The following is a 23,894-nucleotide window of genomic DNA, read 5'->3' as shown; positions in this document are numbered from 1 at the left end:
TGGTTCGCGCCTCACGTATGCCGGGGAGCTTGCGTCCACCGCCTTCGGAGCCAACACCGCCGGGGTGGCGTTTACGCTCAATGCGCTGTATCCCCGCGGTGCGCTGCTTCCCGGTCTGGGTCGCAACTTCCTGTCTCGGCGGCTGCTGGACTCAAGCAGCGTGGAGGATGCGCTGGAGGTACTGGCGGTGGGAGACCAGGTAGGGGGGGGGGAGGGCAGAGACGGGGGGGAGGGCGAGGTAGAAATGCAAAGGGGAAGTGTGTATGACTAGATGGTTTGTAGGTAGGGAGGGAAGGGGAGGGGGGATGGCGGGAGACAGGGGAAGCTGACTCGGAACGGGGCTGGGAGGGGAACGCGGAAACCCCCGACCGTTGGCTTGGGGCTAGGGGGAAGGAAGGAAGGACCGGTGTTGAAGTGGAGGCAACGAGCTCTTGACGTGGGCGGACGCATAGGAGAGGGAGGATGGGGAATATCATATGTGTATGTGGCTGGGCGGCGCAGGTCAGAGGGGGGGGGCTTGGATGGTTGTGGACGAGGTGGGAGATAGTCGCGGAAAGATTTACATCCAGTGGGGCAGGAGGGCCGTGGAAGGTGAGGAGCGGTGGGATAAGGTGATTTGGGCGGCGGCAGAGGAACACGGACTATGAGAGCTGTTCGGGGGCCCGTAGTTTGGTAAAATACAATTTAGGCTGTTCAGCGCAGATTGGGTGTGATGGGAATGTTAGATGATTTATATTGGTCCGCATCACTGCACAGGAGGCCACACGTTTCACTGACCCGCGCACCGCGTATATTACTGCATCTGAAATAACCTTCAGCCCAACCATAACAAAATCTGCACAGCCCAGGATGCGATCTTTTGTGTTGTGTTGTTTGGAATCTATACGTTATCTCCGGATTCGGCTTTTCTCTGATTTGACTGGCTCTTAACATGTGAACTATCGTTTATGGTTCAATCCAGCGTTCTTTCCCTGTATCTTTGTGCGTGTACGGGTCCGTCGGGTGGCTACTGGTGTGGTCTTACAGGCTACCGGTCGGTCGGTCAACCTCATGAGCACGAAGCCTCCGATTGCTTTGTGGAATGTGGAGGTTGGGCCCGGTGGTACACATGACATTATGGAGCTGACTGGCAACAACTGGTATTATCATGCCAACGCGTACATGCGCCTACCGCAGGTGGGTGAGCTGGTTGTGGTCCAGCCTAATGGCTTGGGTCGAGAGGTTGGCCCGTTTCCATAGCACCTGGCCTTATCAAAGGAACTCATTTAGGTGGACTCATTACTACAGTCTTGGAAATGTGTCTTACAAGTAGCCGAAGTTGCTACCCAAACAAGCGCAGGCGGCTAGGTGTTTCGGGTACATAAGCACATGGTCTCTGAATCAAGGAAAAGACGCTGTTCTACATCTTCCTTCGAGAAAGAGGGAATGGATATGTTAACAAGCAGGCGGCCTCGAGTTCAAAATTGGCTCTGCTAGTGAGACACACCACGTCTACAGCGCTATACCGCACGCGTTGCCAACGCTCCGAAGCCAAGCTTTCCTTCACATCCTCCTGACATCAGCCTATAACCGCAAAGATGCTTTCAAGCATATAATGAGGTGTCATGCAGGCTCTGCACGGTACCTCGGCAGCCTGCTTGCCACACCCGACTTCATATCTCTATAGATCACCCGATCGATTCCCAGCCGGACCTAACCTCAGAATGCAATGAATGCAAAAACATAAATGAAGAACGCCCGTTTTACTTAGTAGAGACCCTCCTCCTGGTTGGTCAGGATGACCAGGTCCGAAGTGGCGTAGGCCACGCAGGTGAGCACGAAGCCAGCCTCCATCTGCTTATCGTCCAGGAAGCTCTGGTCGCTCTGGTCCACGGTGCCCGACACAATCTTGCCGGCGCAGCTAGAGCAAGCGCCTGCACGGCAAGAGTACGGCAGGTCCATACCAGCCTCCTCGGCCGCGTCCAGCAGGTAGACATCGTCGGCCACCTCCACGACCTTGTCGCCGCTAGGGGTCTTAAACGTGACCTTATAGGCGTTGACGCTCACAGTGCGGGCCGAGGGCCGCGCGGCACGGACAGCCGGGCGAGCGCCAGCCACACGGGCGGCGAAAGAGGAACGCACAGCCATGGACATCTTGTGAAGGTTCTGAAGTTGAAACTTGATAGATGGGGGTGGTCTTGTACCTTGCTCGTTCGATGAGCAATGGCAGTTGACGGCGTTCTCCTGGCGACCTGCGCGAAATCGGAAACGATTTTGCGAAATGTTCACTCGGATCTAGGTTGTTTCGCGCAGTGAAGCTGCAAAATATGTTCCAATGCGTGGTAGTAGTTTCTACGATTTGCAATTCACACGACAACTAACCTTGCGCGCGTTCAAGAGCTGAACCTTGACAGGTTAGGCTTGAGAATACCACAAGATGAAAATTGAAGGGGGCTTAGCGCTTGAAATACTCCCGAGGCACAGATATAGATAAGGGGCCCTATGCATCGCGGCCCTGAACGCTCCAGAACCAATCGTTTTACACGCAGAGCTCGCACTCTTTTCGAAAACGCAGCTGTAAGCGTACAATTATGGATGTATATTTCCTGGGAAAGCGTGCAGTTGCTTCGGGCTTAGGCCAAGTCGGGCAATAACCAGATTGTCAGTTGACGGTTACCAGTTCGTCTCCAAGTTGAAACTTTGTGGAAAGTTTGTATCATTTGACGGCAACTGTCGATTGAAAACCTTGCGATGTCGAAACCATATACGCTCAGTATAACAGAGACCATCAAGTCCCCGAACGGGCGACCATCACACGCCACTACTACACACGCTACTTCACATCTCCAACAGACAGTTCCAAGGAGTATATACACCAAACCAGCTCCACCGCACCCCAAATTATGATTTACCTAAATCTTTCAGATGGTAAATTTTCTTCCGCTCCCCATGCACGGCTGTCCGCCTTTATGGGCTTGATGGTTTCACGAGGAGGTCTCAGGGGGGCAGCGCGTCACAGTATTAGAGAAACCGCGGGAGACGTCTACGACAATGCGATATGGTCGGGGCTCAAGCATCCCAATGCGCATGTAACTCTAATCCAAGGCCGTGCTGCTGGTTGCTGGAAAAACGCGACACACACCTCGCAGGACGCAATGCATCCCCTCCCTTCCATAACGCCCACCCATGCAGCCTCAAAAGCTCGACAATAGCAGCGTCCACCGGGAAGCTCGCTTCGCTCAGTTCAACATGCCCCTCAGTGCCGAGGACGTGCTGGCAATCCTCGGTGACACGACAGACGCGGAGTTCCCCATCTACCGCACGGGCGATTACGGCGGCTTGGTCTACACTCTGTGTACGGTACTGTACGACCTGGCGGGCCGCCGCATGATGGTGTACCGCGGCAACCCCCGGAATGGGATGTTGGGCTCCGTATTGAATCTGGACACTCTAGTGCCTGTGGAACACTACAGAAGTGGTGAGGGACTGCAAAAGGTCGAGAAGATCGAGGAGGAGGAGGAGGCGGCAGGGGAGGAGGTGGCGGGGGAGGTTCAGGAGCAGGGGGCCATGTGGAAAGAAGAAGGGAGTGGGGCCGTAAGGGGCAAGCAGACTCCGCAAATAGCCCTTCCTCGGGATGTCGCACACCAGCACCTGCCTTGACATCGTTGTTAGGCGATCTGGAAGGTTCGCATGCTGGTGCGTGCAAAATTTTGGTCTTGCCAAAGTCTTCCCCTTCTTCCTCTTTTCTTCCTCTTTTTGCGAGCCATTCCCCTTGCGGAGGCTGAGGGAACCTAGGAGCCACCAACAAGTTTATACATGTCCGCGCATATTGGCCAAGGATTGAGTGTAGGAGGCGAATATTGTTAAGAGGTGATGGTGAGGAGAGTTCTTGACACTCGCGAGCTGTCTAGTCATTCCACCACGGGGATCCTTCCCGCCCCTCGTCGAAGCTTGTTGCTGTCAATGATGGCATGGGAAGGGGGGAATGCTAACCTTCAGGGGGGGTTTGAGGGAGGTGTGGCGTTATGAAGGTGTCGTATCTTCCTGCGCCAGCGACTGTGAGGCAGCTGTGGCTCCCCCTCCCTAACCGCCAGGGCGTAGTAGCTAGGAGGATAAGCTGGGGGGGGGGTCAACGTGCCCCGCAAGGGCCTTGACATTGCATCGTAACTCGTGTACGGGGCGTTGCGGGGCGTTTCTAGCGACGGAGGAGAGATGTAATCCGCCACCACGTCGGGTTCGCAGGCACGGAGCCCACTCACGGAGCTCACTCACGGAGAACTCACGGAAAAGCTGTTCCCGGTGTATCATATTTCCAATCCTGTCGGTACGTAGTACACTGTAAGGCCTTGCAAGCAAGGCAACAAACAACTGTATCCAAACACACGACAGTTATGGTGGTACGTGGAGAGGCCTTGCTGTAAGCTATATTCCCGTCGAGTACGGGGGCATCGTGTGTGCATGTGTGTATGTCGATTTCCATAAAAGGGAGAACGACCTATTTTTAATATATAACCAGCATCTAAGGGGCTATATAAATCTATGTGAGACGCACAAGTAGGAGGATTTTTGCCTGATTGGGGGATAAGCAGCGCGTGGTGGTGCATGAGCGGGATGGGTACTGGATCGGAATACCAGGTCAGGTTAAGACCTCTCTCAACTCTCCATCCAGCGGGTAAGACCTCTCTGAGGGGTCCTTGGCACCACAATGCCGATGGGTATCTTTCGTAGGTAGTAATGACAGCGAGCACGCCAATGGCAACTTCCATGCGATTCCCGAACCCTTATCACTATTAAGATCCAACTCTTGACTTGACGGCAGAGGAGCTTTCCGCTTCTGATCGGAAGACCTGGGGGGCGGCCCAGGGTAAAAGTCTCGGCGCACCACTACAAGTGAGTTGCTACTCGCAACCGATGGCAGCTTTACTTGACTCCTGCGCACCGCCGCTTCACGCACACTGGACTTCGCCCGCCTGCCCATCAAGGCCACATACGTAATTTCAATGCCCGCAGAGTCCCGCACGGGGGGAGATCGTGTTGCTATCATGTCATGGTGCGGGTTGTTGAAGCGGGTTCTGTGGTTGCCTGTGAATTTAGGAAGGGGATGCTGGGGCTGGTGTGCACCAACGTGCAGCCTGGCTCGTCCTCTCTGTGACTTCATTTGACTCCAAGAGTTGACGCCACAGTGTCGCCTGAGCTTTGCCGTACACTGAGCCTACGTTGCCCTTGTCGGTGGAAAAAAGGTTTCTTTGCTAGTTGCGACCGTGTTGGTGAAGGGTGACTTGTTTGTGAAATTGTTCTAGCACGTCCATCCGTGATCCTTATCACGCATCCATCCCCGATGGCAACATCCACAACATTCATCGTGCCGGCAATTTACTTACTGAGGACTTGTTGTCCAGCACCAGCAAGTGTCCAAAAGCGGTCCTAATCATGCTCTCATCCAGACTAGCCCGACATCGATCACCCCTTTCAATGTTCGTCTGAGCCACTGTATGAATTAAATGTGGGGACTGCCGCCGACACCACCGGAAAACAGCAGGAGTACTTACTGTACTACCGTACTGCCTGTTTCGGCAGGTGATGCTCGGAGTCCCGCCACCGCACCTGCCGGCGCGCAAGAGGGCTTAGATAGGGTTTTCGTATTGCCGGCTGCCGTATTGCCCGTCGGTTGGGGATCAGCGACCGCCGTTTGGAAGCCAGCCATAATTTTTTCGATTAGGTGTGATGAGGCACAGGCTGGTTCATAGATAAAACATGTAAATCTACAAGCCGTGATGGACATGCAACACCCACACGTAGGGGGGAGTTAGATCTGTTTACGGCAAAAGTCTGAGAAGAATGTACGAGTCAGGCCCATTAACGGCATACACAGTGTTCCATGGGTGCGGATAGATGCATATGAGGAACGTTGGGAAGCCGCTGCCAACCGCGTGTGCCTATGTGTTGATCGTGGGGCGCAGGTGGCCCATCTCGGATTCCGGTAGAATACGGCATCCTTCCACCAGTCTGTATAACTGTTGCGTCTCTTATCTTGACAACAGGTCGGGGCATACAACACTTCGCAAGTGGATTTCCTCGTGAGCAAACCTATCATACGTGTCTCTTGGCCATATAGCCCCATAGGTAATCGTCCACAACATTAAAACTATAACGATATATGAACAACGATGTGCACAACGATATGTGCGCAACGATGACGAGTATCCAAAACCGAGAAACCGTTGGCAAGGTTTCTCTCCAACAGTCCAGCATACAATTCGCCTTGATCAGCCTGACAGATACAGATCTTGCCTTTGCTGCTCGTTCATTATGAAGTGTTGATGCTCTGTCACTTGGGCGCGTAAGGCTTCAAATTTTAACTGTTCCAACAGGATTATAATCAGCGGTTGCCTGGTGATGATCTGCAAAGTACATTACACAGGTCGTGATGCGACAAAACATTGGAGTTTTCTGGCCGCTTAAACGTGCTCCTCCATGTTAGTTGCTTCTCTCTTCTGGAAGTGAGCGTGCTGCACGCCACCTGATGAGAAATGAAGGCTAAAGCTCGCCCAACATCCGCATCCGTGTTCTCAACGGTAGTTTACCTCTTTTAGATAAAGGTTTACCTCGCGGTCCATATGGAGGCAGAATTTGTGTCTGGGCCTTACGAGCATTTGCACATTTGCGAATGGCAGATGACAATAATGAACGTTTACTCTTTTAGTGGTTCCATTGGCACTTAATGTCACGCTGCTATGGCATGTTACGTTGGTTTGTTGTCGGTACAATTGACAATGTGGAGCATATCACAGGAGTCCTGTGTTAGCAAACGAGGCTGCAGCGGTCAGGAGGCGGTCTAGAGGTGGGGGGCAAACTATACAGCGTTTTTTACGTTGCGGGTGATGAGTTACCAAGCTGGTTATACGCATTGACCTACAATTGCATAAGCGGAGCTTCCCTCCTTGTCACGAAAGAAATACGCATGGACAGTTGCGAAATAGCAGATGATCATGTCGCAGCTGTGTCCTACAAGCGCCAAAGGCAGGAAGAGTCGCAGGATTCAGGAGCACCTGTTGTTCTCGGAGCACCCTCCAGTGAGGCAAGAGTGCTATCCATCGACTCATCAAATACGCCAGGACTTATCAGCCAGGAGACTGCAGACGGTGTAGTCCATCACCGTCGATTCGCAACGAAGGCTGCAACAGCAGCCAAAAGGCTACAAGCTTGTGCCGCAAGCCGCGAAGCCAGCCAACGACAATCCAGCCCTCCTAGCATCGACATGAACTGCGGGTTACGCAGTGCAGGCGTGGTGGACACGAAAGCGGCAGCGGCAGACGTAGCCGCTGGGGGCCATCTTAGCAACACGGGGTCAGCGTCAGGCGCTGCAGCTGCCTCACGCTGCCCGCCAGGGCGAGGCCGCCTACCGGGCCTAAAAACGCTAAACGGCCTTGGCGGCTCCAGTACAGCCGCCTCTGCTCATGGCCAAGGCGCAGCCGTGCCATTACTGCTGGCCTTATCACGCAATGGCGGCTTAGAGAACCAGGGCTCCTCCGCAGCTGGGACGGCGCCGGGCCAGCAGCGCCCGCCCATGTGCCGCACCTCAGCCCCGCCATCGGGAGCGGCGCCACCTGGGGCCCTCCTGGCCTCTGACACACAGAGACGGCCCTCGCCAACTGCGCCTCCACCACTGGCCGCACCCGTCTTCCTGCCAGGCCCCTCGCGACTCCCTCCCGCGATGCGTGCTCCGGGCTCCAGAACCAGCCGGCAACTGCCCACTGGCGCCGTACTGATGGACGCGCCTGGCTTGGCCCAGGGGCGCAGCGGCGGTGGCTTCGGCACCGCTGGCGGCTGCAGCGATGCTCGCCGGGGTCCCGTCGGTGTGGAGCACACGGCTCTTGCGCAGGGAGGCGGCGTGCAGATTCAAGGGAGTGGGGTTAAAAGCGACCTGAGCGGCAGGGGGGTTCATGGTAGTTACAGCAGTCGCAGCGACAGTAGCGACATCGAGGACAACGCAAGTAGCTACGGCACGTGCCACAGCTGTAGCAGCTACAGCAGCAGCGGGAGCTACGACAGCGACATGGAGGCGGCTGTGGATCAGGAAGGCAATAATGAGTCAGAGAGCCCGACGCAACGGCGCCGCCCTCAGGGAGCCGCTGCGGTGACAGCTTTAGCAGCGGCAGCAGCAGACGGAGGGGTAAGAGGGGGTTTCGGCCCATGTGACAGAAAGCGGCAGGCGCTGGTGGAGGCTGGCGTGGTGACGGGGAAATCTGCCGACTGGGGTGACTCCGTGGGAGGAAGGGCAGTGCGCCGCTCCGGTGGTGCAGCGCGGACTGCAGCCAGCGGCCACCACGTGGGGCGGGCGGGAAGTAAACGCCAATCCATGGGGCCCCCCTGGCCGCTCGTGCCCCGGGCGGGTCACGCGGCTACGCTGCGCTTTAGCATGCGCGCAGCCAGGGTGATATGGCCGACACTAGTGGATGCCGTTCGTACGAAGCCGCAGCTCGTGACGCTTCACGTGGAGCCGCCCGCAGCCGCCGCCGCCACCGCCGCTGCGGCCGCCGCCGGGGGAGATGAACCCGGTGGCGGCAATGGCGGTGGCGGCAATGGCTCCGCAGCCGCTACCGCCTCACCGTTCTCTGCGCGTGCGCTGCTGCGGCGATATGAGTCCAACGGCATGCTCCTGCGCGTGGTGGATGGGTGGCCCTTAGTGCCCGGAACCTCCGCGGATACGCTGTTGCAGATATCCCCTCGCAGCGACGGCGGCGGCGCGCTCGTCCAAGTGGCTAATTCACACGTCTGGACGTACTACCGAGTCCACGGCGGCAGTTTGAGCCGCCAATATCGCCCAGGCACGGCCGCCGGCGAGGCGAGTGCAAGCGACGACGACGACGGTGGCGTACTACGGCTCCAGCTTGGAGCGAACCTCTTCGACAATCGAAGCTTCGATCTGGCTCCGCTGGCGGCGGAGCGGCTCTTTCGTCAATTGCTGAAAGCCACCCACAGAGACCGGGGACCGGGCGGTGCAGGATCCTGCGGTTCGGGGGATGGGGGCCCCGCCGCTGGCGCGGGTGTTGAAGCCGCCGCAACGCCTCCGTCAGGGAGCCCAGGAGACGGCGACGGAGTTCCTGAGGTCGGCGGCTGCCGGGCTGGCAGCGGCGCCGGAGGCGGTACGACGGTGTCCAAAGGGGGGGATAATGGTGGCGGCGGAGACGGCGGCGGTGGGGTTGCGTCACTGCAGACGGGAGCGGCGTGCGGGTGCCGGGCAGGGCCTGGAAGGGCTGAGGGCTGCAAGGACTTGGGAAAAGGCGGCGGCGGAGGAGGAGGAGGGGGAGGAGGGGGAAGGGAGTCGACAGCAGCGGTGGCAGTGACGGCGGCGCAGATGCGGATTCAGTCGCTGAATGTCACGGTCATTCCGGAAGCCTGTCCCGAGGCTCGTTTCCAGGCAAGTCCGTCGCGTTTTCGCGCCAAGAGGCGGCAGAGTGGTTTGGAAATTTTCGGGTGCTTTTGGCAGCTTAGGTGAGGGAGTGGGTGAACTGCGCTTTGTGCTAGTAACGGGCGATGTGTCGTTTTCGGTGGTGGCAATTATGAAGTCTGGGCCAGAATCCCCCCCCACACCCCCCAAACCCCGGGTGTTGCAGCTCCCCTCTTTAGCGACTCTACGGGTCTTCGTGCAGAGGTTGCGGTGTTCAAGGGGAAGATTCGTGAGGTCTATAATTCGTGATCGATTGACAGATAAACAGACAAACAGGCAGGCAGATGGACGGATGGGTGGATGGACAGACACAGCAGAAGCGGAGGACAGGGTGCTGCCATTGGGCGCTGTTTTCCTGCGGGGTGGCAGTGAGTACCGAGCAGTGCAGAGCTGGTGGCGGGGGGAGCTGGAGGGGCGCCTCAGTTCTTAGGCATGTCCGTTGTTTTTGCTGTGAGGCCCCACGCGGGTCCCCCACGACATTCCCCATCGCCTGGCGCACACGGGACGGCACGGGACGATGTCGTGCAATACCCACCCTCATCTGATTCGTCCTTTTCCCCTTTCCCGGTCGTGGGGGCCTCCGTCTCCCCCCCTGCCGGCGCCTCACCCGCCGGTGCATTCCGGTCCTTTCGGCCTCTTGGACTGTAGGTGGAGTTCCGATACCGCCTCCCTCTGCCGTACGACTCACAGAGCAACGTACGACATAAGTACGCTACCTTGGCTTCCAACCTCGCGTTGCCCATGTTCCTGTACGGCGCACAGCCTGGCGATTTGTTCGAGATGTGGCGCCGCCCCGGCGGTGCCCGGGATGAGTTCCTGTGTCATGTGGTCAAGATGGCGCCTAAACATGGCGGCGGCGGCGGCGGCCGGACGGGCAACTCGGAGGCGGGCGACACCGGAGCAGGGGGAAGGAAAGGTGCATTGGGAGGTGTGGCGCGGGGTTCTGGCAGTGATTAATAACGCGGGCAGGGGGCCCCGGAACGCAGGAAAGGTTTGATAACGTGTGTTGACCAGCATAACGGCTGATTGAGTGAGTGGGTGAGTCATGCAGATCTTTTGCTAGTTAGGATTTGCCCTTGTGCAGAGAAGGGTAGAGCGGCAGTGTAGTTTGGGGATGCGAGCTCTGGCATGTATGTTTGATGTTTGTTTGTTTGATTCTAAACGAAGTGCTGTTGAGGCCTCGTCGGATGTCGAAGGCGTTCTTGTTGCCCGAAGGATGCATGTGTAGGGGTTGTGTATCCATCGGCTTGTACGTAGACGATGTAGGGTTGCTCTTCCTAGTGCCGTACTGTTGGATGGCGTCGGCGCTCTGCAGTACCTTCTGTAGTACTTTTTGAAGAGTCCTCTTGCTCAGTGCTAATTCAGATTTCATGTCGGGCGGCGACCGGGGCCTTGGAGGTGTTGTGTTCCCGTGTCCTTTTTTTATAGCTTTCAGTTCGGAGGGTGAGCTTGCCTACTTTCCACGAGGTCGATAAGGGGGAGCAGTATCAGTATTGTCGTGTCGGGCGAGTCAGGATAGTGTGACGCACCCTCGATCAGGGAGCTGTTTTTAGTTGCTGTGCTCTTTGACCACCTTATTGGCAGCTGCGTGGCTTTGCGACCCAGAAGAATTGGACCAAGGCTCTTCACCGCCACCGTCCTGCTCGTGAGGTTTTAGCGACACGGTAGCTTTCCCAGGTATCTCCCTGGTATCTCCCTGATGAGCATCTTCCATCGAAAGTGCACGCCGTAAGTCAAGTCAAGGAAAGGTGACAGCTTTCCCCACACGGCTGAAAGATTTCTTAGAGTTCTGGACGATGGAGCCCATACTTATCTTATCAATGACTGCTGATTCACCGGACGTTCATTCTGCGCCATCCGATGGTCCGTCCACGTGCCAGCACGTATCAAATCTTTAGAAACCCTATATTTGGGTTGTTGGGTAAATGTGAGTTTACATAATCGCGGTTGCGTAATGGTTTTGTTTCCAGTAGAGTTGCCATATAACTCAACAGCTAGAGCGAGGAAAAAACAAAAGCCGCCAAAAACGCTCCGTAACGTGACTGCTAAACCCGGGTTAAATCCTATCCGTTCACCACACGCTACGCAAACCGCTTTCGAAAATCAGCATCGCTTTAATATCCATGCCTTCAACACCTCCCCCGCCAAACGACCTGCACACCGGTGTCTACCTGCACGATAATGTCCGATTACCCAATGGACACGCTGCTCCTACGACTTTGCACAATCACCGAGCCAAGTCCGGCACAATCGCTGCAGCAACCCCCTCTTCCAAAACGCAGAGGATTCTAACACGATTACAGCGCCCTGTTTCAGCGCTCCCCACCAGCATGCAGCAGAACAGCCGCTTGTGCAGCTTTACAACAACGCAAAAAAAACCGCTCCATCCAACAGCTCCAATCACAACGACCGCACAAGCGGTGTGCTATCCCTGCCATGGCGCTGTGCCTAACCCAACAGGCAGGACTGGACCATCGAATCCAAAAGATACTTAGCCGTAGCAGCGGATGGGGTCGTTGCACCTGCAGGGTTGTCGTACCGCCACCGGCGAAGCAGCATGAGGAACGTACCAGAGGGCCGCAGGGGACACAGAAAGGGCCGCAGCGTAAGCAGCGCCACTCGGCCAAGGAATCGGACCAAGGGGACGCATTGGCTTAAAAAGTCACCTGGAAGTTCTACATATGCGGTAGTGCTGTGATGATCTATTACGCAAATGGCTACAGGTCGGCGACTATTATAAAGTCTTAATTGCTACGCCGGGGCTTAGGCTGGTGAGGTGACAAGTGGATGGTTAACATGGGCTCATGAGCAAGAACGCGCGTCGGCGTCTGTCACCAATACACGACCGTGCGTACTCGGACACGCCGGTGCAGTACAATCCGCGGAACGAGAGCGGCCAGAAACAAAGCACGACCAGAACGTGTGTCGTGGTGGTATTACAAGCACCCCAGTTCCCCCTCACACACACAGACAGCGTGTATGTGCTCGTGTACCGTCTTCATGCCGCCGCCCCACCCGCTCCTCCCACCCCTGACACCCTTCCTACCCTTTGGCCGAGTTCTGCGGCCGTCCGAACCTCCCTCCCCGGGCTAGGTACTGCTGGTGGTAGGGCTCGGCGGGGTGGTAGTTCTCAATGGGCTCCACCTGAGTCACGATGGGTTCTCTAAAAGAGGGGGATGGGACGGGGGAGGGGATGGAGGGAAGGGGAGCCCACGAATACACACCGACCACTTGTGGTGACGAAGGAAACGTAATGTGTAATACGGCTTCATTTGAAGATGACGATGCGCCGGAGGAACGTAACGCCAGGTGGATTTCTGTGCAAGACACGCCGTACGCATTATCCGTACATCCCGTTCCTATTGACGGTACATCTGGGCAATGAAGCATCGAGATTTTGAATCAGTGCAAGCGGGGGCTTGTGGGCGCGGATCAGGGGTTTCAGAGGCCTTAGTCAGAAGTTGCAGAGCTAGTGACGGCGTTCAGTACGCGGCAATTGCTGCACGGTAATCACACAGGCCGTACCCACGCGGGGCGTTGCGCTTACTTGAACTTGGCCTGTATCACCTCCTTGCTCTTCAGGGCGGCCTCGAGCTGCTCCGCCGTGTGTGTGAAGATGGCGCTACGGTACTGGGTTCCCACATCGTTGCCCTGGCTGCCGAGGGAGGGGGGGAAAGACGAACCACAAACGAGTGAAGCTGCTGCCCCAGGTCAAGAGTGTGGGGGCGGGTGGGGTATTTACGCGGTTTGGAAGCGGAATCAGAAGCGGAAAGAACGACTGCAGTCGTGATAATGATGCGGATGGTGTACGAAGTGCAAAGTGCAAAACAACAACAACAACAACAACTGCCGACGCCAAACGGGGTTCAGGACGGACAGAGGTGACTTCACAGGAAAGAGGTGTGTGGAGCCTATTGGCAGTGGGGGGCTGATGATGATAGAACATATCTGTGGCCCGGCGGATCACCACTGCAGGCTGATGGGACTAAAGATCACGCCAGCGTCATCATAGTCCAAGTTATGAAGTTAGAAACCGACACCCAGCCGCCGCCATGCACACGGCGGCCACCGCGGCCTCTCACCCACCGGTTCAGCTGCGTGGGGTTGTGCCGGGCCCAAAACTCCTCCAAAAGCCGTTCGTACGACGCCTCCTCAGGGTCGTACATAACCTGCGTCATCACGTGTGGCAGGTACAACCGCGAAAGCAGCAATGCCGGCTCGCATGTACACAACTCTCAAAGCTCCCGTGCCCCTGCCCCAACATGACGAACGACAGACGCGAGGTCGACTGGGGGAGACTAAAAATTACCCCTCATGGAAATGACATCATATCGAAACCGTTTTCCTGCCGGACAGGCAGTTAAGAGATGTACGGACGTACGGACCTACAGGCACACCTAAGAGCTGCGGGCGCTGTGGGCTCAGTCGTGTTTTAGGTTGGCAACATGAAATGTTCAGCCTCATAACCGCAAAATATTGTAGCTCCTCATTGCCCACCAGCGCCCGGATAGCTCCAGGATGGCTCCAGACGTACCGCGCCCTAGAACCCAGTACCCAACACATCGCCCCACGACCCTCCCTGCCCTGGCTAAAGGAAGCGGGACGGGCTTCATGACTAGGGAACACAAATCCTTCCGGGAACCTCCCCCACCCCACCCCAATGTTGGAAGCCTCCAGACCGCCTTCCCCAATCTACGGAAAGTAGCAGCCACCCCCACCAGCCACCTTGAGAGATCACTCCGGCCCTCTCCGGAACACATTTTCATCGACGAAGCCCTACCTCCCCCCCCCACACACACACATACATACACACGACGAACCGACTGACTCAACCCGCAGTGTCAGGGGGCTCAGGAACGTTATCAAATGGTGACATCAGGTTGAGATTCAGGCTCATAACCGCAAGTTGATGTCCTCATCGCCCCCTCGACACCGGGGAAACCCACCCAACTCCCCCCCCCCCACACACACAACCCACCCTACAGCAGACCATGTCTGAAAGTAGACCCGCGGGACGGATCCCATGCGAGATACCCTGCTCTGATCAGATCAGGAGACCGCTCAGGGAGCCACCAGTGTAACTAGCAACCCCCCCCGCCCTCCACTCCACGCTTCCCTACTTATAAACCCTCCTTCCTCCGCACACACAAACACACACACGTGCACACAGAACTCCCTCCCGCCCTCCACCTCCTCCGGTTACTCCCCAGCCCCAGCCCCACACGGGCCCCACCTGCACCACCTCCGCATGCCCCGTATCCCCTCCGCACACGTCCTCGTACGTGGGGTTCTCGGTCTTGCCGTTCGAGTAGCCCACCTCCGTGGACAGCACTCCGGGCACCCGCTGGAAGGCCAGCTCGGGGCCCCAGAAGCAACCCGCCGCGAAGGTGGCCCGCTGGAGCCGCTCCGAGGGAACCAACTTCATCAGCTCCACTGGAGGGGGGCGTAGGAAGTAGGGGCGCGTAGGGACGGGTAATACTCGGTATTCGGTCAGTCTTTCGCTGTCGAGCTGCCGAATCCCCACCACCACCACCAGAACGAAAAAACGACGGCGATCAAGGGGAGCAGCATAGAGAGGGGACAAAACCGCAGACGCCAAAGACGCGGGTGCCAAATGCATTTCAACTTCTTGCGGCCGGCGGAGGTGTTACCTTCCCCCCTCGTAGCGGGTTAGTACCAGACAGACAGAGAGACAGAGAGACAGACAGGCGGGCAGGAGGGGTCATCCACGCCAGCGAGCGACTGGACCTCAACTCCGTTGTCCCCACGCCGTTGCACACACGCCCTTAACTACCCTTCCTTATGCATCACCCTTTCATCACCCCAATCCCTGCAAACTATCCCCCCAATTCAACCACTTCCCCAGTCCCACAGAAGGAAGACCCGGGGTGTCGCCATTCCAACGAGCTCACCATCAAACGTGAGCGGCTTCCCCGCCAACTCATGGTTGAGGTCCAACGTCACCTTTTCCTTGTCCACCGACTTGACAGTCGCAATCATACCGTTGGAGAGCTGAACCTGAACATACGGGGGCATACGGATCCGGGAGCGGGAGCTAGTCGAACGCAGCGGGGCCTCCGGGAGCAAAGCGAGGACCACCAGAGGCAGGTGCAACTCCTGCTGCAACTACGTCCGATTCTGTACTCCATTTTTGATTCTGTAAAAGCTGTCGCCATCTGCAGTGCTCCCCGCGAGCCACGCGAGCGAGTAATTGAGTGTAACTATGTGGGAGCGCAAGTGGGAGTAGTTGAGTTGCACAGCTAGGGGGCCCAGCCCGTACAAGGGTGCCGGAACGGCAAGGATAAGGAGGAGAGATATAGGCTCCTGTTCGTCTTCTCCCCGGTCGGGACGGGGTAGCACTTCGGTATGCTGGTTACATAGGGGGAGCAATAAAGAAGGAAAAGGGTATTCCAGGGCCTGTATGTGGTGGCTCGCATCGCAGTGAGGTGCTAAGCCATGGGAATTAGGGAAGGGCGACAGCAGGGCGAGGGCGAGATAGAGAAGGGGTTTACATTTGGTTGGGACCAAGCGGTATATCGTGTATGACACGTGTGGATGTGATGACTTTCATGGAGACCTGCGCGGCGCACAGAAAAACGTCTGCCTGCGACCTTTCACTCCGAAACCCCCGGGCTATACAGAAGAGCTTCCCACATCGACATCCACACGGAGGCGACTGACGCGGTGACATGCGGCGTACACGAGTATTCATAGACCTTAGGTGGGAAGTGCGCGCGCACACTTCCGCTTCACTTTCTGTGGGGCCCCCCCCCCTGCCTGCCTTGCCATTTGACCTATACCTAGCGCACCTTGACTCCAGGCTCGAGTCCATCTGGCGCCTGGCTGATGGGGAAGGAGATCACGGCATTTGGGTCAGCCTCCCCATATGCCTGTGATGTGCCAGGGGGGTTGTGGCAGGGGCACAGCCGTGTCCTGACGAGCTCTTCTCCTGGAATGGCGTCATGCTGCCATGACGTCGCGACCACAAGTTATATCGGGAGCAGGTAAAAGATGGTAACCGGGGCAGAATCTAGTACTGAGGTTACCAACTTAAATGGGGAACATTCCTGCCCATATGCACGAGAGAAAGTTACTGGTCAGCCGACGCTGGTGGATGAGCACTTGCGGCGCTATGACGGAAGAAGGTGCCAAAGCCGGATCCATGCAGTACGACATCGTGTGCTACCAGGAAAAGCCTCCGCTACGCCATAGCGCAGCAACCGCACCTCGGCCGGCTCAATGCGCTGTTTCCGAGTGCCACCTACGGCCAGGCCTGTCACTGCCAGGTCAAAACCTTTAATAACCTGCATCGTCAGGCACACACAGCGCGGCGCACACATTGTAAAAATGGGATCGCCAGGTATGGACGATCCCTCAAAGAAAGCCGGATGTATAGGACGAATGACTTTTCCATGCAAAAGCATTTGTAATTCCTTTTCCTGTTTAGGCACGTGGAGTGGATATGCTGGCTTGCCTTCTCTGGATTGGCCTAGGCGGCGCACCTTGCCGGCCCCGATGACAAATTCTAGAGGATCGCGTCCGCGAGATGAATCGAAGACCGAGCCATCATCGAGAGTTCCTGTGTAATGCACCTGGCAGTAATCGCCTTGCTTTGCGATGGCCCTGGTGCAAAAAGTGGAAGCGCCACGCCTGCCAGGATGGATAGATTGAGGACACGACTGATGGCGGGTCCACGCGCTGAAAGGTCTCCATGGCTAGCCACGGAACCAGAAGAGTACAAGGTAATCACCTTCCTGAAGAAAACAATGGCCGAGCCTTGGCTAGTCGAAGGCTCTGCATGGCCATCTTAACAGTTATAAAAATCCCTAGCGCTTAATTCTAAGCTAATGGAACGCTCATCTGTATAAAGAGAAACAAGACGGAGTTTCGGAGCGCCAGACACCTGATAACCGTTAGGCTTTTGAATAGAGCCGGCTCCTATGCCTATTTCAGAGAGTCACTTCCTAGTGATACTAATCATTTCCTGGGTCGCTTCCTGACGCATGTGTGGTACGCGCACCGTACATCGTACAATATACGCAAGGTACCGCATTGCACGGAGGGGCATATATTGTGCAGTATGCGAAATGAGGAGTAAGGAGATGCACGGTACACCCAGTGATTGCAACTTCCTCATATTGCATTATGCTTTTTAAAGAAGCTGGCACAACGTGTCCTTGGATGAGGCGGGCGCGAGCTTTGTGTGTACCGTGTAGGGTCGTGATGTACTTGCCGAACATGGCCTACTTGCGTCCTTTGCAGGCTACAATTTGCTAAGGCACTATGCATGAAGTCCTTCAAAGGCAATCATATGATTTCCTGTATTTAGAACTTAGCACCCTTTCCAAATCGGATCAGTAACCAGTAATGGCCATTTTAGTGTATTGCGAGCTCATCAGTGAATGCACTTGATGAAAGAAACCTACTAGCATCATAGCTATTTTGTTAGGCTTGCCCGATGAAAAAGCGCCGTCCGCTCGTCCACGACTTGGCCGGACGGGCTGGGAATCCGCAGAGAGATTATCCACAAAAAATTGCGTATTCAATATCACGACAAAAATAATAGGAATGTATAGGTTTGTTTATAACAAGCTTCTTCGAGGTTTGCCGTTGAAATTAAGAGCGGGAAGCTGACGAAATGTATTATAACAATCATATCGCAGTGGAAAATGTATGAGATGTGTTACGAAATGTTGTGTGAGCGAGGGGCAATATAACAGCGGCTTATGAAAGCTGGAGGCGTCTAGAGGTAACAGCGCGCGTCGACTGGGCGTGCCCGATGGCAGCGGCTATGGACGTGGAGACTGCTTCTGCACTGGTGAGTTAGACCACTGTGGAATGCTGGTGATCAAACGCCACCGTGTGAAGAGGGGGATGGCCTGCTTTGGAAGTTTACTTACCAGCACCGTTTCCGGACGCATTTCACGCTTTTAAATGTACAAGACATCTTCTTAGAGCCATATTGTTAAAAAGAGCTCCGCGCGTCAGTTTGGTATTTTGCCATACGACCGGTGACGTGAAAATAACGTTGATTCGGCTTTACAACTGCAGGAGCGTGTATATCGCAACGTTTCTTGTGGTATCTATCGCGGCCTGCAGGCGTTCTTGAACGACTCCCGCCTCAGCGACATCACCCTGGTCCGCCCGGACGGCCGTCCGATTCATTCCCACCAGGTTATCCTCGCAGCCTCTTCACGCAAGTTTGCAGCTGTTCTTGCCAACGGTAAGGCTCTGCAGACGCGGTACTCTTAGCGCGTACCTTTCTGGCCGTACCAGTGAGAGTTACTGTTTACGGCTCAACAGGCTGTTCTGCAGCTTGACTACTTTACTGAGCTTTACGTGGGGTATGTCTCTTTGCCCTGATAGCGTGCTTTTGGCGTGCAGCTTCGTTATGAGAGTGCGCGAAAGATAGGTACGAAGCATACCCTTGCATACGGGATGAGTTGGTTCCGCGAAAGCGGTTTCCGCTTTCGCGATTTTCGCTTTCGAGGAATTCCAAGCCCACCATTATCAACCGATCATCAATTTATCCCTTCGGTGACGCAGGCGACGCCACCGGGAAGGAGCTGCCCATCCAAGGGGTTGACAGCGCTGCCTTAGAGACGGTCATCGGCTTCTTCTACAGCGGCGAGTGTCTCCTAACTCCCAAAACAGTCGTGCCCATCTACGATGTGTGCCTCAAGTTGGAGGTCCCTGGGCTGGCAGCAGGCTGCGAGCAGTACCTGCAGCAGAACCTCAATCCGCAGACGTGCCCCATCTTTTTGGAAGCGTCCGTTCAGCTGCTGTTGGAGCAAACCGTCAAGCAGTGCCTTGAGTACAGCCAGTCCAGGTGCGTATGCGCTTGCGCTTTTGTCTGTCTTTCCCGCGCATGATCTGTGTTTGGGTTCGGGAGGCAGAAATGGATGGCGCTTAAGATCGCGACCTACTCCGCCATGGATGCAAGTGCGATTCGCGTCCTCGTGGATGGCGAGGGTATCGAGACTAGGCCTTTGGTGTTAGCCTGGCTGTGAATCGGCATCTAGTGCAGATCAGGCAGCATCGTCTGCCCTTGTTCTGTACAGTGGATTAGGCCTTAGGATCCCAGGCGCTGGCTGTTTGCTGTTGGCAGGCCATGTCACACACGCGTGGGTTATGTATGAGGGCATGGGTCTGTCTGTGTGTGCATGTGCTTGCGGCAATCACTTCATGCGGCAGCCACCAAACTACCCATTCCATGTCCGTCCCTGATGAAGCTAGCGAACAACGTCGTAATGTCCGCTAAGGACATGAAGAATGCAGGCTTGGCAGTGGCAGCTGCATTGGGACAAATTCGAAATTTGAACATGTATAGCGGTTGATTGTTGCACGCATACTTGAGTACGGCAATCGATAAGCGACCTCGACAGTACGTCGATTCCCAATGCTTGCAAGATGGTGCGGGCTTCAGCGGGTCCGTAAAAGAAGGGATCCTTTGATTCCCTGTTTTTCGTGTCTACTGTACGCGTCGCCTAAAATGCGCCAACTGGCCACATAGGTAAAAAAAATCCAAACGGTATGCAGTTGAGACAATGCTTCATACGCAATGTAGTGGGTTGTTACATTTGCTCGGATTAGGAAAGAGAGTGGATAGTGCAAAGAGCTAACTAAACAACCACAATACTACTTGGCTTCAATCGCTCGGCAGACGACAGCACGTACGGAGAATCGATCGCGGCAAAGTCGGCGGTTAGCGAATAAAAAGATACGCGCGTACTTCCCAAAACATGTCACCTAGGCTCGTCTTGTCTCCTTTCCCTTTTTTTTAAATGGCCTTCATGAATGCACATCTACGGTTTTGATTTGAACAGACTGCGGGACGTTTTCGCCGTGCATCGCTATGGCAATTGCTGCCATGAGAGGCTGTCAGTTCTTTAGAAGGACGACGGCCTGCTTTGGTCCTCGATTCGCAGCGCGCGGTGGATGCGGTGTGGTGGGCGGGCCCAGGGAAGTCACGTAGCTGGTACAGCACTGTGTGCAGCTGCGGCCGCGGCCGCAGGGTGTCGGTCGTGTCCGCATCTTGCCCCTTCTTTATTGAACGAGTCGCTCGCCCGAGTAGCTCGATTGTATTGGCGTCTGCGTTATTATTTTTTTGTTCTGCCCGATGAAATGGAGAATCACACAGTGCATTCCCTCACCGCCTGTCTATTTCACAAGATGCTCGATGGGGCAAGCAAGTAATGCATGTCGCCATGGTGTCGCGAAATGGTGGATTCCCATATCGAGATCTTCGCAGAAGCTCCTTTGCGTGCTGACGGGTTGCGTTATCATCGAAACCAAGCATCACCACGGAACTCGACGCAGGATATTGGTGTTATAGGTCTGTCCTGTGGCGATGGTTGTACCACAGGATTTTACAGCTCGTAGATCCCTGTGCAGACCCCAGTTGGGTCCCATGCCGCCGCACGGGGTCGACGTGGGTTTGGACGCAGCACTTGCAAGCAAGGCTGCCCACAGTTCGGCACAGCCCATGCACCACAAACTCGGCTCTCTAATAGATTGGAGACACAGCCCCGCTTCCTGCGAACTCCATTACCTTGGATTTAGATACAGACCCGGCAGTACAGCTAAAGCCTAGCTGCTGTGTTGGTAAGTGGTGCTACACCACGTGGTCGGCTGTCAACGGTTACTTGAACAGACTGCAGGCAACTTCAGTTTGCCAGTTCAACATGTTTTACGTAAACGGGGAATGGCTCAGTTTAATGCGGTAGGGGAGCTTGCCTGTCACGAAGCTTCCCTGCAGTCTTTCTCAAAGCGACGCAGTCGTTCAGCGGCAAGGAGCTGTCTGGCTCGTGCGTGTTGCAAAGGCGCAGCGGTGTACCAGACTCTGTGGCTCAGTCCGTGGAAGCACAGCCACGCGGTGCTGTGGTTTAAGCACGCAGGATACGAACACTTCATGTGCATGTGATGTGGTAGCTAGGAGAGGAGTACGCGCCATCATCACGCCCATGCCGCGAGGAAAACCATAAGGCCAGGAGGGCTCTCAGGATCCTCTTAGGAGCTCTCAGGATCTTACTCTTACCGTTTGAGTTCCAACGATCTGACAGCCGTTGGCGTGAATATGCGCGGATGACAAACCTGTAGCTTTACCGTTGGAAGTAGTTTTGCGAAATGGCAGAATGATTTATGAGATTCCGTGGCCCTCCTGCATCGCCTTCAGGTTCGACGATGTGGTCGCCACATCCAGCTTTCAGGCCCTTAGCAGCGAGGCGCTGCGGTTGCTGCTCACGTATTGCCGAGCCAGTGCCGGAGAGATGGGCCTTGCGCGGGCGCTTGCGCGCTGGGCCCTACGGCGGCCGGAACACCTGGCGGAGTGCGAGGTTATGTTTAAGGAGCTCAACATCACCACCACCGTGCTGCTGCAGCTGCTGCAGTCTCCAGGCTTCGTGGCCGGACTCCAGGAAGGTATCCCTGCTGCTGCTCCAGCACCGGCAGTGGCGAAGGCAGAACCGGCGGATCGGGAAGCGACGGCCGGTGAAGCAGCAGCAGCAGTGCTGCCGGGCAGCGCTGGCATGGTTACGGGCGGTGGCGACGGCAGCTCCAGAGCCAATCCTGGTCGCTCGGCAGGTAGCTCAGGGGCGGCTGCGGGCTTGGGCAGTATGGGGTCTCTGATCACAGTGGGGCTGCCGCAACCGCACCGGGATGCGGGACAGTCTGGGAGGCTGGGGACAGCCGAGGGGCCACGGCGCCATCAGCAACTGCGCGTAGGGAATCAGCAGCAGCAACAGCAGCTGTTGCGGTCGGGGTCTGGCCCGGCAGCTGGGGCAGGGCAGCGGTCCCCCGGCAGTAGCTCAGCCGGCGGTGGGGCCAGGACAGAGGGTCCCAGCGGCGATGGTGGCTGCGGTGGGTTCGCAAACACCGCGGAACGGGACCGGGACAGCAGCGGGGGCGGGGCGCCACCTCAGTCATCACCTGGCAAAGGTGAGCGCTGGGTGCTCGGTCTCGTAGAGCGCGGTGGTGCAGGCGGGGCGCGGCAGTCGGGGCCAGGAAGCTCACCATCAGGTGCCGGTGTGGCCAGCGGCGGCGGCGACATCAGTCGTGCAGCCCTCCAGCAGCTGCAGCAACAGCAGGGACCCACGGCCCGACCAGTTGCTCCGCGGGTGTTCAGCCTGGATGGCGGGGTGGCGGCGGCAGCTGCTCATCTCGACACAGAAACCAGGTTTCGTTCGCCGTTGCTGCAAGAGTTTAGCCGTGCTGTGGGCACAGCCGCCGCTGGGGTTGGAACATCTCCACGGTACGATGCGGACACACCGGGAATCCGGCGACTTGCGGCACTGTCTCCAATGGCCACGGTGCCAATGTCTGCTGCGGCAGTCACCGGCAGACCGTCCATGCGCCCTGTGGTCACCCTGGATGCTCCAGCTGAACCTAGCCGGGCGCCCGCTCCATTGCTTTCGGCCCACCTACCGCTGTTCCCGGTGTTAGGCACTGACGACGCGGATACAGCCTCCCCCAGGAGCGAGGACAGTGCCGGCAGTGCCGGAGGCGAAACCCTCCTGGCAGTACCCCTGTCGGCCCTTGAGCAGGCGGGTCTAACGTTGCACTTGCTGCCGTCGGGAGCCCTGGCGGCGAGTGGCGACCTGCTAGGTACTTGGCCGCTTCCCCTGCAGGTGGTATCCGCGGGCTCGGGACCCCATGCACCGCTGGTTGCCCTGCTGCCCACATCACTGGTACGGAAGTTGCAGCAGCAGGGACCCAGCAGGGCTGCTGCCGCCGCCTCTGCTGGCGTACCCCCTGCGCAGCGAGGGCGTCCTGAACTGGCGCACCAGCAGAGCGACCACTTGGCGCAGCTTGCGGCGATCGCGGTGCCGTCGCCAGTACAGCAGCAGCAGCAAAGGCCGCCGGCATCGCAACCTCGCGGCGGCGGAGGCCCACGGCTCCCACTGCCGTGGGAGGCTACGGCCGACGACAGTAGTGCCAGTGGTGGCGGGGTGGGGCTTGAGGAGCCGGCTCTTCAAATGGAGATGGACGCGGAGGCGTTGGATATGCAGCGGTTGGGTCAGTCCGGGCAAGGGAAGGGCGCGGGCGCGAGCGTCTCCGGGATGCTGCCGACAAGTCGCTTCACATCCAGTAGCAGGGGTGGCACGGGCCCGGCGGGGCTGCTGGGGCCCGACTCCCTTGGCAATGCCGCCTCTCTGATGAATACGATAGAAGCGGCTGCAGCGGTGGCGGCCGCAGCCGCCCATCAGCAGCAGCAGCAGCAGCAGCATGAGGGTGGAGGACTGGCGCTATCCTCGGCAGGTGCTCCTGCCCGCAGCGGCCGGGGGCCTGTGGTGTCAGTGCTGGGTGGTGGCAGTGATGGCCGCGGTGGACTGGTAACAGGCAATGACGTCAAGGCGCTGTCGTCACCAGCGGCTAGGTACGGTGCCGTAGGACTCGGCAGCATGACGGCGTTACTAGCAGCACCGCCACCGCGCTGGTCGTCAGCACCTGCTGCTGCCGGCGGCCC

General features: G+C 56.9%; 5 protein-coding genes across 5 annotated transcripts in view; 3 read left to right on the top strand and 2 right to left on the bottom strand.

Moving 5' to 3' along the window:
- VOLCADRAFT_100042 (uncharacterized protein) overlaps nt 1-1,089 on the top strand; it is a gene marked incomplete at both ends in the record, with an annotated part of 4,516 nt that extends 3,427 nt beyond the window's left edge. Inside the window, 2 exons of the mRNA XM_002958698.1 lie at nt 29-199; nt 1,027-1,089. Coding sequence (XP_002958744.1) covers nt 29-199; nt 1,027-1,089 — 234 coding nt within the window. The remainder of the gene's footprint in view (nt 1-28; nt 200-1,026) is intronic.
- A 178-nt stretch (nt 1,090-1,267) lies between these two features.
- On the bottom strand, nt 1,268-2,410 carry fer1 (ferredoxin). Its single transcript, XM_002958679.1, has 2 exons — nt 2,362-2,410; nt 1,268-2,231 (listed from the first exon to the last, which is right to left on the bottom strand). The coding sequence occupies exon 2, from the start codon at nt 2,131-2,133 to the stop codon at nt 1,747-1,749; it is 387 nt and encodes a 128-aa protein (XP_002958725.1). The 5' UTR covers nt 2,134-2,231; nt 2,362-2,410; the 3' UTR covers nt 1,268-1,746.
- Nucleotides 2,411-3,171: 761 nt separating this feature from the next.
- Nucleotides 3,172-3,639, top strand: VOLCADRAFT_100039 (uncharacterized protein; the record flags this gene model as incomplete). The annotated part of the gene is made up of 1 exon (XM_002958697.1): nt 3,172-3,639. A coding segment is annotated over one exon (468 nt), but the record flags the coding sequence as incomplete, so codon positions are not given.
- A 2,814-nt stretch (nt 3,640-6,453) lies between these two features.
- VOLCADRAFT_100038 (uncharacterized protein) lies at nt 6,454-10,387 on the top strand (the record flags this gene model as incomplete). Its single annotated transcript, XM_002958696.1, has 4 exons — nt 6,454-6,479; nt 7,714-9,404; nt 9,597-9,664; nt 10,079-10,387. 4 exons carry the CDS (start codon nt 6,454-6,456, stop codon nt 10,385-10,387), a joined length of 2,094 nt encoding a protein of 697 aa, XP_002958742.1.
- A 962-nt stretch (nt 10,388-11,349) lies between these two features.
- On the bottom strand, nt 11,350-17,257 carry VOLCADRAFT_109463 (uncharacterized protein). Its single transcript, XM_002958678.1, has 10 exons — nt 17,181-17,257; nt 16,933-17,080; nt 16,657-16,734; nt 16,240-16,320; nt 15,343-15,448; nt 14,664-14,863; nt 13,517-13,599; nt 12,978-13,085; nt 12,477-12,593; nt 11,350-11,952 (listed from the first exon to the last, which is right to left on the bottom strand). The coding sequence occupies exons 1-10, from the start codon at nt 17,234-17,236 to the stop codon at nt 11,922-11,924; spliced, it is 1,008 nt and encodes a 335-aa protein (XP_002958724.1). The 5' UTR covers nt 17,237-17,257; the 3' UTR covers nt 11,350-11,921.
- Nucleotides 17,258-23,894: the final 6,637 nt, after the last annotated feature.

The sequence above is a fragment of the Volvox carteri genome (assembly GCF_000143455.1).
Source record: "Volvox carteri f. nagariensis unplaced genomic scaffold VOLCAscaffold_103, whole genome shotgun sequence".
Lineage (NCBI taxonomy): Eukaryota > Viridiplantae > Chlorophyta > Chlorophyceae > Chlamydomonadales > Volvocaceae > Volvox > Volvox carteri.
The sequence above is the reverse complement of the archived record's forward strand: the minus strand, read 5'-3'. Positions and strand labels throughout refer to the sequence as shown.